The sequence below is a fragment of the Oryza sativa genome, chromosome 12 (assembly GCF_034140825.1).
Source record: "Oryza sativa Japonica Group chromosome 12, ASM3414082v1".
Taxonomy (NCBI): Eukaryota; Viridiplantae; Streptophyta; class Magnoliopsida; order Poales; family Poaceae; genus Oryza; species Oryza sativa.
In genome coordinates, this window is record NC_089046.1 from 18,142,531 (window position 1) to 18,157,701 (window position 15,171).

The 15,171-nt window shown below is 46.5% G+C and overlaps 1 protein-coding gene across 1 annotated transcript; it reads left to right on the top strand.

Annotated features, from left to right (window-relative positions):
* The first annotated feature begins 10,976 nt into the window (after positions 1 to 10,976).
* On the top strand, positions 10,977 to 12,747 carry LOC107275585 (UPF0481 protein At3g47200). Its single transcript, XM_026022250.2, has 2 exons — positions 10,977 to 11,733; positions 11,823 to 12,747. The coding sequence occupies exons 1-2, from the start codon at positions 11,107 to 11,109 to the stop codon at positions 12,639 to 12,641; spliced, it is 1,446 nt and encodes a 481-aa protein (XP_025878035.1). The 5' UTR covers positions 10,977 to 11,106; the 3' UTR covers positions 12,642 to 12,747.
* The last annotated feature ends 2,424 nt before the right edge of the window (positions 12,748 to 15,171 follow it).

Sequence of the window (15,171 nt, forward strand, 5' to 3'; positions counted from 1 at the left end):
GGATAATTTTAAGCCCTCCATATAGTATGTACTCTTATTTATTACACCAATGGAAATAGCTAGTAGTGGAACAAAATTCAATAAGTAGGCAACATATGTTATAATTTACCTTAACTTCAGTATAAGAAAGCCAAGCCAGGTCGGCAAGTGGACTAGGTACAAATGCTAAGAATGAGCATACGGTGGCTAGATCTAGCGCGGGAGATCAGCATGATATATAGAGCGCTGGCGGCGATGGCTTTTGGGGTGGTGAGGTGACGGCTACGGGTGCTCTTGGAGGTCACTTTCTCATGCCTCACCGGCTCACCGCCGGCGTCAAGGATGGAGGTCGCGCAAGGCGATCCAGATTTGATGGCTTGGTGTGAAGATTATGGGTATCATATACCCACACGGCTAGCTTATCCGAGCAGATGGGTTATATCTATGGAATATGTTACAGACCATGGTTTAAGTATTATGTTGCCTTGTGTATTAAGGAACGGCTCAAAGTCCAGATTCGGTAATATTGTAAAGTAGATTTAAGAAATCGATACCGTATCCGGCTAGGTTTCAATGTTTGTAATCCTACCCCCAACCTATATAAGGCAGGCAGGAGGCCCTCCGAGGGCACAACAACACCAAGATCGCTAAATCAATACAATGCCTGGTGGATTCCAATCCCCAAATAGAAGTAGGGTATTAGCTCTTGTTGAGAGGGCCTGAAGCTGTCTATATCTTTGTCCCACAACCCATCTACTTTAGCTCTCGTGCGCTACCCCTTTTCTCATTGCCGATTTCTTGGATCAGCAGTTGGTGCGCCAGGTAGGGGTTGCGTTGAATTTTTTTGCCGATAAGTGCGATGGGATCAACTTTAGGAGTCGACGACTTTGCCTTCCCTCTAGGGCTGGTCTAACGCTTCAATAACTTCGACTTCATCACCGACGAATTCGCCAACATCTCTCTTCTCGATTCGGATTCGAACCAGTCAGAGAGGGATCGTGACCACTCGGTGTCGTTTGGTTTGCCAAACACCGTCGAGATCTACTCCAAGGTTTTCTTCTCCGGGTTGGCCTCGAACTACTCAGGGGAATCATCTACATCAGCATGCCTTTGTGGACTCTCCACCAGAGCCACCACGCATTCTTAGATCGCCATGCGAGTTCCTTTGCTCCTTGCCGATACGTTCGGTTCCAGATCCATTTCCCCCCGGAGGTCCCGATCTGAACAAGCTTTGGCTTTACCCGGATTGGGCTTCAGTGAGGTGTTCGTCATGCTCCAACCACTTTGATCCTGTTCAAATATGGAGATTGTCGACTTTCTTAGCTCCTCTGAGGACTACGACGATCACACCACTAAAAGCATGGGAAGTTCGGAGTTCAATGACGACTATACCCCCACTTCTTTTTGGTGTATTCATGGCAGATACAGTCGACGAGGAAGCTCAAGCATGGCTAGCCAGCGAAGCAGAGGAAGAACGCATAAGGCTTGAAGAGGAGCGCAAACACAGGGAAGAAGAAGAACGCAGGAGGCGAAATCTAGCTCATGTCTGATGAGCCGCTCACAATGCAATTATCTAGACCCGAGTCGACAACACCAACGTCTTCGTCACGCCTCAACAGAACGCGGTCACGGCAATTACCCTGTTCGACACCATCATCGACAAGGCTCCAACCAATGTGACACCAATCATGAATAAAGTCAAGGCCATGATCGCCACCACTGTGCCCATGGATGCTGGAGGCAGCCGTTGGCCTGATGAATCTACCGTAGAAACACCAGTCGGAACCCATCTCCCACCTCTTCATTCCAGAGATTATTGGGTCCCCGAACGCAGTAGAGGGCATATTGGATCTAATTTGCATGTTCTCAACAGCGAAAGCCGAAAGGCGACATCCAGATTAGTCGGCTCACTCCCGCGACTGACACCAAGCGCCCTCTCACAATAGGAATCATCACAGTGACTCCAACTATGATGACAGCATTTCATTGTTGAGGACACATCCGGTGAAAATGAGTTAAGTGTTGGAAACTTGTGAAAATTATACCTAAAGTATTTGTAAATTCATGAAAAAATTTCTAAAGATAGTTGTAGATATGAAATATATTCCCACCAAATCTCAAGTTCTCTACTTTTACTATTGGTATGAATAGTAGCATGGTTAACTTAATGAGAAGCTGTTCTGTCATATATACTGTTCTGCTTCTAACTGTACTTTATTTTGTCAGCTATTAAGTAGCTATAATCCATAAGGAATCTATACATCATGCAATGATGAGTTAGTTTTGTTTTATTTTGCTCTGTTAGCAATGAAAGTAAATATCATTTTTTTTGTCAACATGTAGTACACAATTTTAGGCACTAAACTTTCTCTGATCTTGTAATATGTGTTAATGTGTAGCCCATTTCTCACAGACATAGGTTACATAGCTACAGGAGCAACCAGCTTTTCACCTTCTCTTCTGTTTCATCTTGAAGCACTCATCCATGGAGTTTTTCTCCCCGTGGTAACTTGGTGCTCTCCGTTTTCCCGATCAATCTCACTGCCTTTTTTCTTCCCTTTCTTTCTTGGTTCTCAAATCATACTATTTCTGCTTTTTGCTGGAGGTTCTGTACGTGGCGTGGAAAGCATGGGTTACTAGATGAATACTCCACCGCGTTGCTGCGGAAAATTAAGTTACATGATGTGTACAAATAAAATACAATTTTATTATCAAAACTAAAATAATTTGGTACAATTTTGAGCCTAAAAATAATTAAGATTGCATGTTTTTATGAGAGAAGAAAGAAGAGACAATTTAGACCATAGATCTATCATCCAAAGGCTAGAAATAATTTGGGTGATGTGGCTTAATGAGAGAAGAGAGAAATAGCATTAACTACACTTAGTGGGGATGAAGTATATAAGTATATAGGATTTGTGCTGGAGATGAGTATTTTTATAGGCCTTTTTAATTAAAAGGAAAAAGTACACCGAAGGTCCCTCAACTTGTCATCGAGTTACAAAATCGTCCCTCAACCACAAAACCAGATATCCGGTGTCTCTCAACTTATAAAACTAGTCACAACAGGTCCTTCGATGATTTTGACCCTAGTTTTATCTTACGTAGCGACTGAGTCAGCGTGGGACCCACATGTGCATGTGGCCACGTCGGCCTCCTCTCTCTTTCCCTAATTCTCTCCCTTCCTCTCTCTCTCTCTCCCTCTTCTCTTGGCAAGCCGGCCGACGGCTGGGGCGGAGCGATGGCGGGATGGTGCCGGAGAGTGAGTTGAAGGAGAGGTCGAGGATAGCGAGCGGCGAGGAAGGAGATGACTGGGCCGAAGACGGCGGTCCAGGAGATGGTGAGCTGGAAGAGGTTGGAGTGGGTGGCGAGCTTCGGCGGGATGGGGGGCCGGAGAGGTGCGGGAGGTGGTATAGGCGGAGCTGTTGGCTCAGCCCAGGAACACTCTCACACTCACGAACACAAACGCTGGTGAGGGAGACGATGAACAATGGATTTTACAGCGACGAACGCCGCGGAGCCGATCGCTCCTGTATCTTGGCTTTATTACTCACTGAACCTTGCAAAGAAACAACGAAGGAGTACAGGGGCCTCTTATAGACCGGTGACACACCGGGAGCTAGCCTCCATGCCGGCCATTGCGCCACGTTCCGCAGAACCCGCTCGACGTCGCCGTGAGCCACACGCTCGCCCGGACGACGCGGCTTCCTCCGCAAGAACCGACGCCACGCACACCATGCACACCCACGACTCGATCAACACTGCAACGGCCATGCAAACAACCATGCAGCAGCCATGCACTCGTGATCACGACTCAACCAAACTAACAGAACGCACACGACGCACACATGCAGCAGCACGACACACACACACTGACTCAACCACGCCAGGAATACACCATGACGTGTTTATTTCCAACAGGAGCCACGGAGGGAGTGGAGGTGGGTGAGGCTGGCGACGGCGAGCGGCACGGTGGCGCTGAGGTTGTTGTCCTGGTTGACGGCGAGGTCCACTAAGCGGCCCGTGGTGGCGTCGCACTGGATGCCCGCCCAGTCGCAGCACGGCGTCGAGGTCGTCCAGGACGTTGAACACTTGCAGCCTGCTCAGCTTCGCCGCCTGCGTCGGGATGCCGCCGTAGATCATGTTGTGACTCACGTCCACGGACCACGGTGGTCACCTGCTCTGGCAGCTCCACGCCGGTCAGCTCGAACTCCAACGCGTTGCGCGACACGTCGATGGCCTGCGCCGGCTTCCCTCGCCCGAACAGCGGCGACGCGTCGCCGGTCGGCTGGTTCCGCAACAGGTCGATGCGCGCGAAGTTGACAGCGGCGAACTCCGCCGGGATGCTCCTGGAGAGGTTGTTGTGCGACAGCGTCAGGTACGCCTCCACTTGCAGCTGCGTTGCCAGCTTGGCGGGATAGCAACGGTCATGCGGTTGCCGCTATTCAAAAGACGACGACGACGCCGCCGCCGACGAGATACATAGCACAGGAGCCCATCAATCGCCATCAGCACCAACACGACCCGCCAAGCCGCCACCGCCGCGGGAGGCCGACGACGACCACCGGATTCAGGAGAGGGAGCCACCGCCGCCGACGCAGAACCAGCGGCTCCAGCTGCAGCTCCGCGGGGACGGACAGAGCCGCCCTCCTCTGCCGGACAGCGCCGTTGCACAGCCGCTCCGCCCCCGCGCCAAGGTCGTCGCGCCAGATGGCCGCGCCGCTGGACGAGCCGCCGTCCTACGCCATGCCATCGTGCGCCCACGGGCCGCAGAGAAGTGAGAGAGAGAGGAGGAGGAAGGGAGAGAGTTGGGGAAAGAGAAAGGAGGCCGACGTGGTCACGCTGACATGTGGGGCCCACGTGGGTCCCACGCCGACTTAGTCGCCACGTAGGATAAAATTGAAGTCAAATCCACCGAAGGAATTGTTATGACCGGTTTGGTAAGTTGAGGGACGCCTGATATCTGGTTTTGCGGTTGGGGGACGATTTTGTAACTCGATGACAAGTTGAGGGACCTTCGGTGTACTTTTTCCTAATTAAAAACACAACAACAAAAAGAGAGTCCATTTGTGCCTTTTCTTATCCTTTCGTGGAATGGGCCTTTTTGACTCACTCAAAAACCCAAGCCCACATGATTTTGTTGGGCTTCTTTTAAGGTGATAAAACAAAAAGGCCAAAGCCCAGATGACCTAGATCGGGCAACAGATGGGTGACACATGTGTTGATCGTGTGGTGAGAAATCCTGCTGATAGGAGAAAATTTTCAGCTGTGAGGCACAAACAGTCTAACCCCAATTTATATGTCAGCGCCTCTTCTTGTTCTTGGTTTACCAACCCATCCTGCAAAATGTCTTATCCGATATATTCTGTTCTATTTGTTGTGATGATCATTGAACTCTGTAGTATTTTCTAAAACCGTCTAACTATTTTCTAATAGACAAATTTTTATCTTGTTCTGCCGCCTCCTCTTTTCTTCTCTCACAACTTTAGTCCTTGCTTAGAACAATGAGGCGGAGACAGATGGTAAACAAGCACTTTCATTTCTATGCTTTTCTCTCCTCTTTCCCATTTTCTATTGATCAATTGTTCTTCTTTCTATTTTTCCTATCTCTTCAACATGACTTAATTATGTTTTTGCTGTGTGCAGTGCAAAGTCCTTGCCAGAGAGTTTCAACCATCAAGGCTCCGATCTGTACTTTCCATTGTGTACATAGAATAGGTTAGTATATGCAAAATCACTCCTACATAACCTACAGTATTTTTTTAAGGGAATAAGAAGACCTATTGTTTATTGCTTTCAATGTTTCTACTTTTAGGATGTTATTTTGAGGCCATGAAAGTATGCTTTCTATTGCCCAAAAAAATGTTTGAGTGCTTCTAATATTCTAGCTTTTCCAGTCGTTCAGGACTTTTTTTTTTGATAAAAGGCAGTTGCCTGGTTTTAATTGAAAGCATAAGAACATCTTACAATAGCTGCTGCCTTTGTCAGGTTATAATCCAAAACCACCCAAATCTGCCACGACTAAACCAGTTTACTGAACAGAATAGAGACCAAAAATGAAAGCATTAATTTCTAATCAGTTTTTTCCCAATGGAGAAGGCAGCATCTTCTTCGTATCACCTACTTGTTGAAGTGGCGTCACCCTTGAGAGACCAAGGCCGAGCAGCTTGGCATGGAGCAGGCATCTGAACTTCTGAAGTTGTCCACCACCTCCTCGGCGAATCTCGCTGGAACCAAAAGCCTCCACTGTTTCAAAAATGACAAGACCAGTTTTTTTAAACATGTTTATCTTAGAACCCTCCTATTTCAAACAGAAATGCAAAAACTTTCTGCACAATCTGCATCAACCTCGTATTTTTCAAGTTCTGTAACTAGTTTGAAGCAAACATAAGTAACAAGCTGATGGGCCTGAAGTGTTTAATAAGATTATTTTTGGGGGGGGGGGGGGGGAGGATGAGAAATTTGGAGGATGGGGAATTGGAGGGAGGAGCGACGGGAGAGGGGGCACGGAAGGGAGAGACGAGCGACGGGAGGGAGGGAGGTGGGGACGGAGGGGGTGCGGGAGGGGAGGAGCGATGGGAGGGAGGGAGGTGGGGACGGATGGGGCGTGGGAGGGGGGTGTAGAATAGTTATTCTACGGGAGGGGTGTATAATAGAACTAATATATATATATATATATATATGTATGTATGTATGTATGTATGTATGTATGTATGTATGTATGTATGTATGTATGTATGTGTGTGTAAACTATATTTAGTTTGTGCTACTTCAATTAAATAAGTCAGATTCTCCGAGGTGTTCGGCGATTTGAGGACAAGCAACATACGTGTAGTGTAGGTGTTTTTTAATATTGTACTACTCAGATTACATTTTCTGTCTTTTGTAACCCATGTCATTGGGAAGGAAGCAAATATTTCAATGATATAAGATACTGCACTATTTCTTTCCTAGGAGTAGGACCAGCAATCGCTGATTTTTATCCACGTGAACATTTACCTTGTTCTTCCTTTTTTTTTCTTGTTTTATATGGTTGTTTTTTTTAAAAAAATGAATATACTTTCGGCCTTTGCGTAACGTGCTACAGGCAATTATATATTACACCAAATTACTCAAAAGTGTTCACAATCTATTGAGACCAAAAACACACCAATTTAACATAAAGCAACACAAACTAATAAGTACCAACACAAGATTAATGACCCATAATTATTGAATCCTATTTCTGAACCTCTATCCAAACTTGGCGAAAATATGCATAACTGCTGACTCAAGTTTATAACATGCAATATTTATTAGCTTGATGTCTTCATCATACCTTTGTAGTTGGAGCCCAACACTGAAGTCAGTATGTTGCCCTAAAAAGTACCTGCATATAAGATTTTGATGATGCTTTATCAAAAACAGCATCATTTCTACTAAGCATAGAGCCCAACATATTGCAGATGCTCCTACAAGAATAATTTTCTTGTTTTTTTTATTAATACCCACAAACCAATCCCTAAAAATATGAGATATACTATGCGGAGCATATAACCCAAAAGCAATATGTACTACTCTCCAAAGAAAACTTAGATAATGGCAATCCAAGAATAGATGATAAATTATTATTTTTCATATAAAAATAACATCTCATACTACCATTCCAATTCCTAGTAGTCAAATTATATTTTGTTAACACTCACTACAACGGTAACCACCATCTCAATCGGACGGCAACCCCCATCTCAATCAGGCATGGCGCCCGTCATAGCTTAGAAGTCACTGATGTAAGTAGTTATCTCAATCGGGCATGCGCCCGTTATAGATGAAGCTATCTCAATCGGGCACCAAGTAAAGCACGTCACCGATAGCTTCGACCCAGAGGACCAGTCACCCTAGAGCCCGTCACAGAAGACCTATCTCAATCGGACCCTAACTAGAGCCCATCACAGATGAGTACTAATCTCAATCGGGCATAAGTGCCAAGTATTCTAATGACCTGGTATATTGATATCTTTCCTGACCAAAAGTTCAGTTATCCTGCTCCAATTGACAAAATCTAGCTCCAAACGGCAAGACCTAGCACTGATGTGTTACTCATCGTTTCCGATTAGTGGCAAAACCCAACACTGATATGTTGTCAAGCAATCAGTGTTGGATGATTATAAGACCTAGCGTTAGAGATGGCAATGGGGACCCGATCACCGATTCCCCGCGGTGAATTCACATATTAGGGGATGGGGATGGTTGATATCTACGACCCATGGTGAATCTAATGGTCCAAAACTCCTCACCATCGGGGATGGCGGGGGCGGGGACGGTGCACCATTCACCATCCCCGTCCCCCATGGTGACCCGCATGTAATGTAGCTAGGGACCAATTCTAGACTTTACGGTTGTTTTGGCCCATAAAAATAAAGCCCAGTAACCATGTATATATATATCTTCTAACCCTAATCAACCCTCCCCATCTCCAAATTTCTCCCCAACCACCGCGGTGCCGTGCATAGCACGGCCTCCACTAATCCACAGCGTTGCCGGCTGCCGTCTCCCTCGCGCGGGCGCGGTCCTGCCCCCAGTCGTCGCGCCGCCCATCGCCTCCTGCCGTCGTCACGCCGACCGGCGTCTCCGGCCGTCGTCGACACATGCTCGCCGCCTCCGGCCGTCGTCGACGCGCGCTCGCCACCTCCGGACATCATCGCGCCAACCGGCGCCTCCAGCCGTCGTCGACGCACGCTCGCCACCTTCGGCCGTCGTCGTGCATGCGCCGCCTCAGACCGTGGTCGCGGCACCCACCGCGTCCGGCCAGCACGCCATCCGCCGCCATCGATTACTCCGCCCATTCGTCGCCATCGATATGACCAGTAGTTTGTTGAGTATATCATTTTGGAAAGATGTATTGCTGATTTGTGTTCCATTGCATTTATATGATTTGTTGATGAATTTGTTGTTTAACCGGGGACGGGTTCACCACGGGGAAAAATTCACCACGTGGTGATCGGGGCTAGAGAAATTGTAGCCCCGTCGTGGTTGACGGGGACGGGGACGGTGAAATTTTTTCACCGTGGTGACGGGGACGCGGGTGTAACCCCCGACGGTGAATTCACCATTGCCATCTCTACCTAGCGTACGTTGATGTATCGTCGGTTGAAACATGCGCATAGAGGGGACTTGTTTTTTGGGGCGGGAAACAATCATCAGTGCCTGGTTTTATCGTTATCAATGATGGGGCAATATGCTATTATGTGGTACTAGTGACCATTACCCACGGCGATGAGGTCATCTGTGAACCTCGATAGGATACGTCGGAGAAGGATTTTCTACACCTAGGTGCTATGGCACCCATCATTTACATGCGACTCAAATAGTTATAGAAAAAAATTAAAAAAATAGTAACATCATTTGTGATGATACAAGTCTATACACAAACATACAAGACTAAATTTGATTTTCAACTAGAGAAACAAAAATAATAAAATCAGACAGTGAATAGTACCGGCCCGTACAGTACAGATAAAATTTTTTATTTTTATTTCTTCATATATCGATCGAATTTAGACTTGCATATTTGTATAGTGTCTCATATTATCTATCTTATCAAATTTTATGAAATTTTTATATAATCTATTATATTATTAAAGGAATAGAAAAATGAGCCTCCACGTTCGCTCTCATGGCCAAGAAATTCTCACATTAATCGGAGAAAAATAAAAAAGCAGAGTCCATATAGAATATAATTTAGAAATAGCTAAAATTCAGAATTAAAAAATAAGGAATATTAGAAGAGGAGACTAGAGTCCATTTAGAAATACAATTTAGAAATAGTTGAAATTAGGAATTAAAAAAATAAAGAATATTAGAAGAGAAGACTAGAGTCCATATAGAAATACAATTAGAAAATAACTGAAATTCGGAATTAAAAATAAGGAATATTAGAAGTAGAGTATAGAGTCCATATAGAAATACAATTAGGAAATAACTGAAATTTGGAATTAAAAATAAGGAATAGTAGAAGTAGAGTATAGAGTCCATATAGAAATACAATTAAGAAAAAAAAATAGAAATTCGGAATTAAAAATAAGGAATATTAGAAGTAGAGTATAGAGTCCATATAGGAATTTAAAACTAACTAAAATTTGGAATAAACATAATAAAATTAAAAGTAGAGTTTACAGTCCGTATAAAAATACAATTTATAAATAACTACAATTCGAAATTAAGAAAATCATGGTAAGAAGAGTTTAAAGTCAATATAGGAATACAATTTAGAAGTAATTAAAATTCGAAATTAAAAATTAAAGAATATTGAAAGATGAGTTTAGAGTCCACATAGAAATATAATTAGAAATAATAAAAATTCAGAAATAAAAATAAATAATATTGGAAGAAGAGCATAGAGTCTATATAGAAATACAATTTACAAAAAATTCGAAATTAAAAAAAGAAAATATTAAAAGACAAGTCTAGAGTCCAATATAATTTACAAATAACTAAAATTTGATATTAAAAATAATTAATAACTAACACGTATATAAAATACAATATGAATATTACACATTAGTAGTTTTGTAAAGTTATTATAAAATTTAAAATTATGTTGTTATTTTAATATATTTGAATAATATAATGAGAAATCATATATGCTATTATATGAGAGAAAATATAATGATGCTAGCTGCGCAATCTGCACGGGCCACCATGCTAGTTGTTTAAATTACATGCATACAACTAGGTGCCATGACACCTAAGTGTAGAAAATACTTTCCGAGGATACGTCGTAATGAGCATTTACCTACGGATCACCCAACATACGATATAGTCACTATTACGAAAATCGTTTTTTTTTTCAGCGGTTAAAAATCGTTTTTAAGCAGTGTGTGATCTACACTGCCCGTGCATGTCTACGAGACTATAACCATAGTGCAGCTAGGTTCCTTCCCTTGTCTGCCAAAAAGCAATATTTGTATCAATACCTCCCTCGCTCCTCACTCCATACACCTTCTTTCCACCTCTCCACCGTCCTTGACACTCCATGGTAGGCATGTCCATGCTCATGTAGCTACAAAAGCAACGCCAATGACAGCATGCAATCATGCAGCATAGCTCGATCGAACTAGCTATAGCTATAGCTGTATCTCAAAATTAATGGCCTCCGGCGGCGGGAACAAGAGGGCGTGGGTGGCTGACCTGGAGGGGGGCCTCGCCGGCGCCGGCGCGGCGTCGGAGCGCGCGCTGTGGTCGAAGCACTCCGTCCACCGCGTCCCCGCCGCCGTCAAGGACCTCCACCCGCACGCCTACCGCCCTCAGGTGGTGTCGCTGGGCCCCTTCCACCACGGCGACCAGCGGCTGGTGCCCATGGAGCCGCACAAGCTCCGCGTCGTCGCGCGCTTCGTCGGGAGGAGGCGCAGGCCGGTGGCGGAGTTCGTCGCCGCCGTGGAGGCGGCGGCGGCGGAGCTGGAGGAGTCGTACCAGGACCTCGCCGGCGAGTGGCGCGGCGAGAGGTTCCTGCAGGTGATGTTCACCGACGGGTGCTTCCTGCTCGAGATGATGAGGACGGCGAAGGTGATCGGCGGCGGCGGCGGCGGAAAGCACGACGAAGCGAGCGGCGCCGTCGGCGGATACGCGCACAACGACCCGGTGTTCGGCCGCCACGGTGCGGTGTACATGGTGCCGTACGTCCGCCGCGACATGCTCATCGTGGAGAACCAGCTGCCTCTCCTCCTCCTCCAGAAGCTCGTCGCCGTCGAGACCGGCAAAGAATCCCAAGATTTGGTAATGGACACCATTGGTGCTGATCGATCTCTCTTCCACCATTGCTAGCTAACTAGCTAAGCTAACCATTAATGGATTACTTGGAAAAGGGTGACGTCGAGTATGAAGTGAAGAAGATGGTGCTGAGGTTCATCTCGCCGTCGTGCAAGACGCCGCCGGCGAAGGAACACCGGGCACTCCACCCGCTCGACTTGTTCCGCAAGAGCTTGCTCAGCGGCCAGCACCAGAGACCACGCGGCGACAGGGGCAGCGCAGGCGCCGGGAGAGACGACCGCCGCCGCGACGACGACGAGGAGGCCAACGGCGGCATCATCCGGTCGGCGGCGGAGCTCTACGAGGCGGGCATCCGGTTCAGGCGTAGCCCGACGGCGAGCCTCCACGACATCACCTTCCGCCGCGGCGTGCTCGCCCTGCCGTTCGTCGTCGTCGACGACTCCACCGAGTACGCGTTCCTCAACCTCATGGCGTTCGAGCGCCTCCACGCCGGCGCCGGCAACGACGTCACCGCCTACGTCCTCTTCATGGACAGCATCATCGACTCGGCCCGCGACGCGGCGCTGCTCACCGCGAGGGGGGTGATCCAGAACGCCGTCGGTAGCGACAAGGCGGTGGCGAGGCTGTTCAACGGGCTCTCCAAGGACGTCGTCGCGCTGGACGGCGCTGGCGGCGACGGCGAGCTCTACGCCGTGCGGCGCGCGGTGAGCCGCTACTGCCGGAAGCCGTGCCACGTGTGGCGCGCCAACCTGGTGCACACCTACTTCCGGAGCCCCTGGGCGTTCATGTCGCTCGCCGCCGCCGTCTTCCTCCTCGCCATGACGGTGGCGCAGACCGTCTACACCGTCCTGCCCTTCTACCAGCAGGGTGGCAATGGCGGTGAAGCCACGTATGCTGCTCCGGCTCCACGTTGACAATCTCGATCGCTTGATGTCTATATATGTCTTACGTACGCATTGGCCTCTGTTTGGATTGGCTCACTTTCCACTGAGAAGATGTTCTATGTTTTGCTTTCTGTTTGATCGATCGTCGAAATATTCAAATCTTGAGATGACACGTTGTCCTTCCTTTTAGCTTCACATCTTTCCGGTAAAATATTTGGTGACTGTCTATATGTGTTTGACACAAAACCTTCTAACAAATTCGTGTGAATTTTGAACCATCAGATTTTGCTTTAAGATTGATGCACCATCCCTAAGCCTAACCCCACACCACTACCCGGCCTCGCCTCTTCCCCCTCCCCCCTCCTGTCCTCTCATCCTCCTCAAGATGGTGGCAGCGAGGTGCCCTGCACCACCATAGTCTTCGACGGCTCCTTGCCGCAGGATCCGTCACCTCCGGCTGTTGCCTCCTAACCAGAAGCTCGCTTTGCTTGCTCTTGTCGCCAATACCGGCCCACCGTCCTCTTCCACGGCTCTGATGCCACTGCCAACGCCTCGCCGCTCTCTCATGTCCACCACCAGGCCACCGTCTCCACTGAAATCCTTCTAAACCAAAAGATCTTCTAGACCATGGGATCTCCTATCGTTCCTAGGGTTTGCATTTTCGATTTCAACCAAACACTACTAAGAAAAGCATTATCGCAAGCGGCCGAAAAGGGTCTTCGCAGGCGGGGCGGCTATCCGCCTGTAAGCCAACGACTGTGAAGATCTCCGATCTTCACAGGCGGGGCGGCCGTCCGCCTGCGAAGATTATTTTCGCAGGCGGACGTTGGCTAGTCCGGTCCACCTGCGAAAATAGGAATTGTCCGCTTGCAAAAAAAAACTTCCGTCTGTGAAGATAGATAGAAAATATTGAAATTTAATTACAATTTGGCCGTAAATTACTTTTAAATTATTTAATAGAAATTCTTGCAGGTAGATTTTTATGTACATATATTGGAAGATTACCAAGCATTTGGTACTGAGAAATCTACATATATTGCATAACTCAAAAGTATTGCCAAAATATATATATTACAATATTTTTTTACATTGTCACTTCAAATAACGTCATCTAGTTACATTATGGCATAGCAGTGTTCCACTCCCGAAGATCCTTGAATTCGTCACTTGCCACTACGGCACCCTCTGGGTCAAAGAAATCTCCTTTGACATGACAGCACTCATGGTGGATGAAGTGGCACAGATCACGCTGGACATTTGTGATACCTGTATCGTCGAAGCTTGTTCGACATTCTAATCTTGGCAACTGCATGCATTGAAATTAATCAATATATTAGTACCATAAATATCAAGAGCTGTCTAGTACATAGTATAGAGACTTACATCCTCCGCGTTAGCCCTGTACCGTCCATTAACCCCAAGGAATTCGCACGCATAATACCCGCAAAGGACCGTTCCTCGCGGTTGCTTGTGACACTTCAGGACATATCATAGAAAAAAGTAGTTAAAATTTGCAATTAGTGAAACAATTGGAATACATAAAGTGAGTAGAGTATTACCGGCCAATAGGTACGTACTAGCAGCTTCTCCCGTGTTCGGGTCTGTTCTCCACCCTTGAACTTGTAGTATTGGTATGCACTGTATGGATGTCGTACCGTTTCAGAGTAAGGAGGATATTTATTTGTAATACATTCATATACAAATGCAAGAGTCATAATAACTTACTACTGTAAGATTGTTAGAAATTCTTTGTATTGCTTGTGATTGTAATCGAGAGGATCCAAGACTACCACGGTTCCGTCTTTAGGGTGGATGAGTAAACAGATATAATGATCGCTACATATTAACAACATTATAGTTAGTTAGTACCAGCTAAAATAAGACATATGTGTACAAGATAAATGTACCGGACTTACTTAAAATTATAAGCGGCCATGACGACTCTCTTATTTTGAAAGTGCAAGAAGGCTCGTCCAATGTACTGTGCGACAGTAATCAATTTCTCCTTGTGCAAGCCCTTCTTGTATTCTGCTATCTCTTTTGGATTCTTGCCCTTCAGCTGGTCTGATCCTGGTGCTAGCGTCACGGTATGCTGTGTTTGGCAGATCTGAGTTGGATCCAAGAAGCCGATGGGTTCTTTTTTCTTCTTAGCATCCATGTATTGCATCCTACAGAAGAAGTTTGTTAGTAACAATCACATGGATTTGTATTGTACATATTTTTCATCTAATTAATTAAAACTCATACTCACATGCACCAAACACCGACATAGTTGACGTCCATCTTATCCCGACGATATATGGCGTGGAGATCTAAGAAATCTAGCCATACGTAACCTTCTTCGCCGAAACAATCTGCCGGTGATCGAGCTGTTATATTGCCCAAGCCTTTCTTGCTGGCCTCCATGTAGAAGTTATACAACCTTCTCATCTCCCATGGTGCTTCTTCCAGTGCCCATTCCGGCAACAGTGCTTTCCCATGTTCGTACTTTTTCGGGCAATCATCGGTTGCGAAGTATGTTGGCCCGGCTAGTTCAGCAGTCTTCTGGGGGTCGTCATCT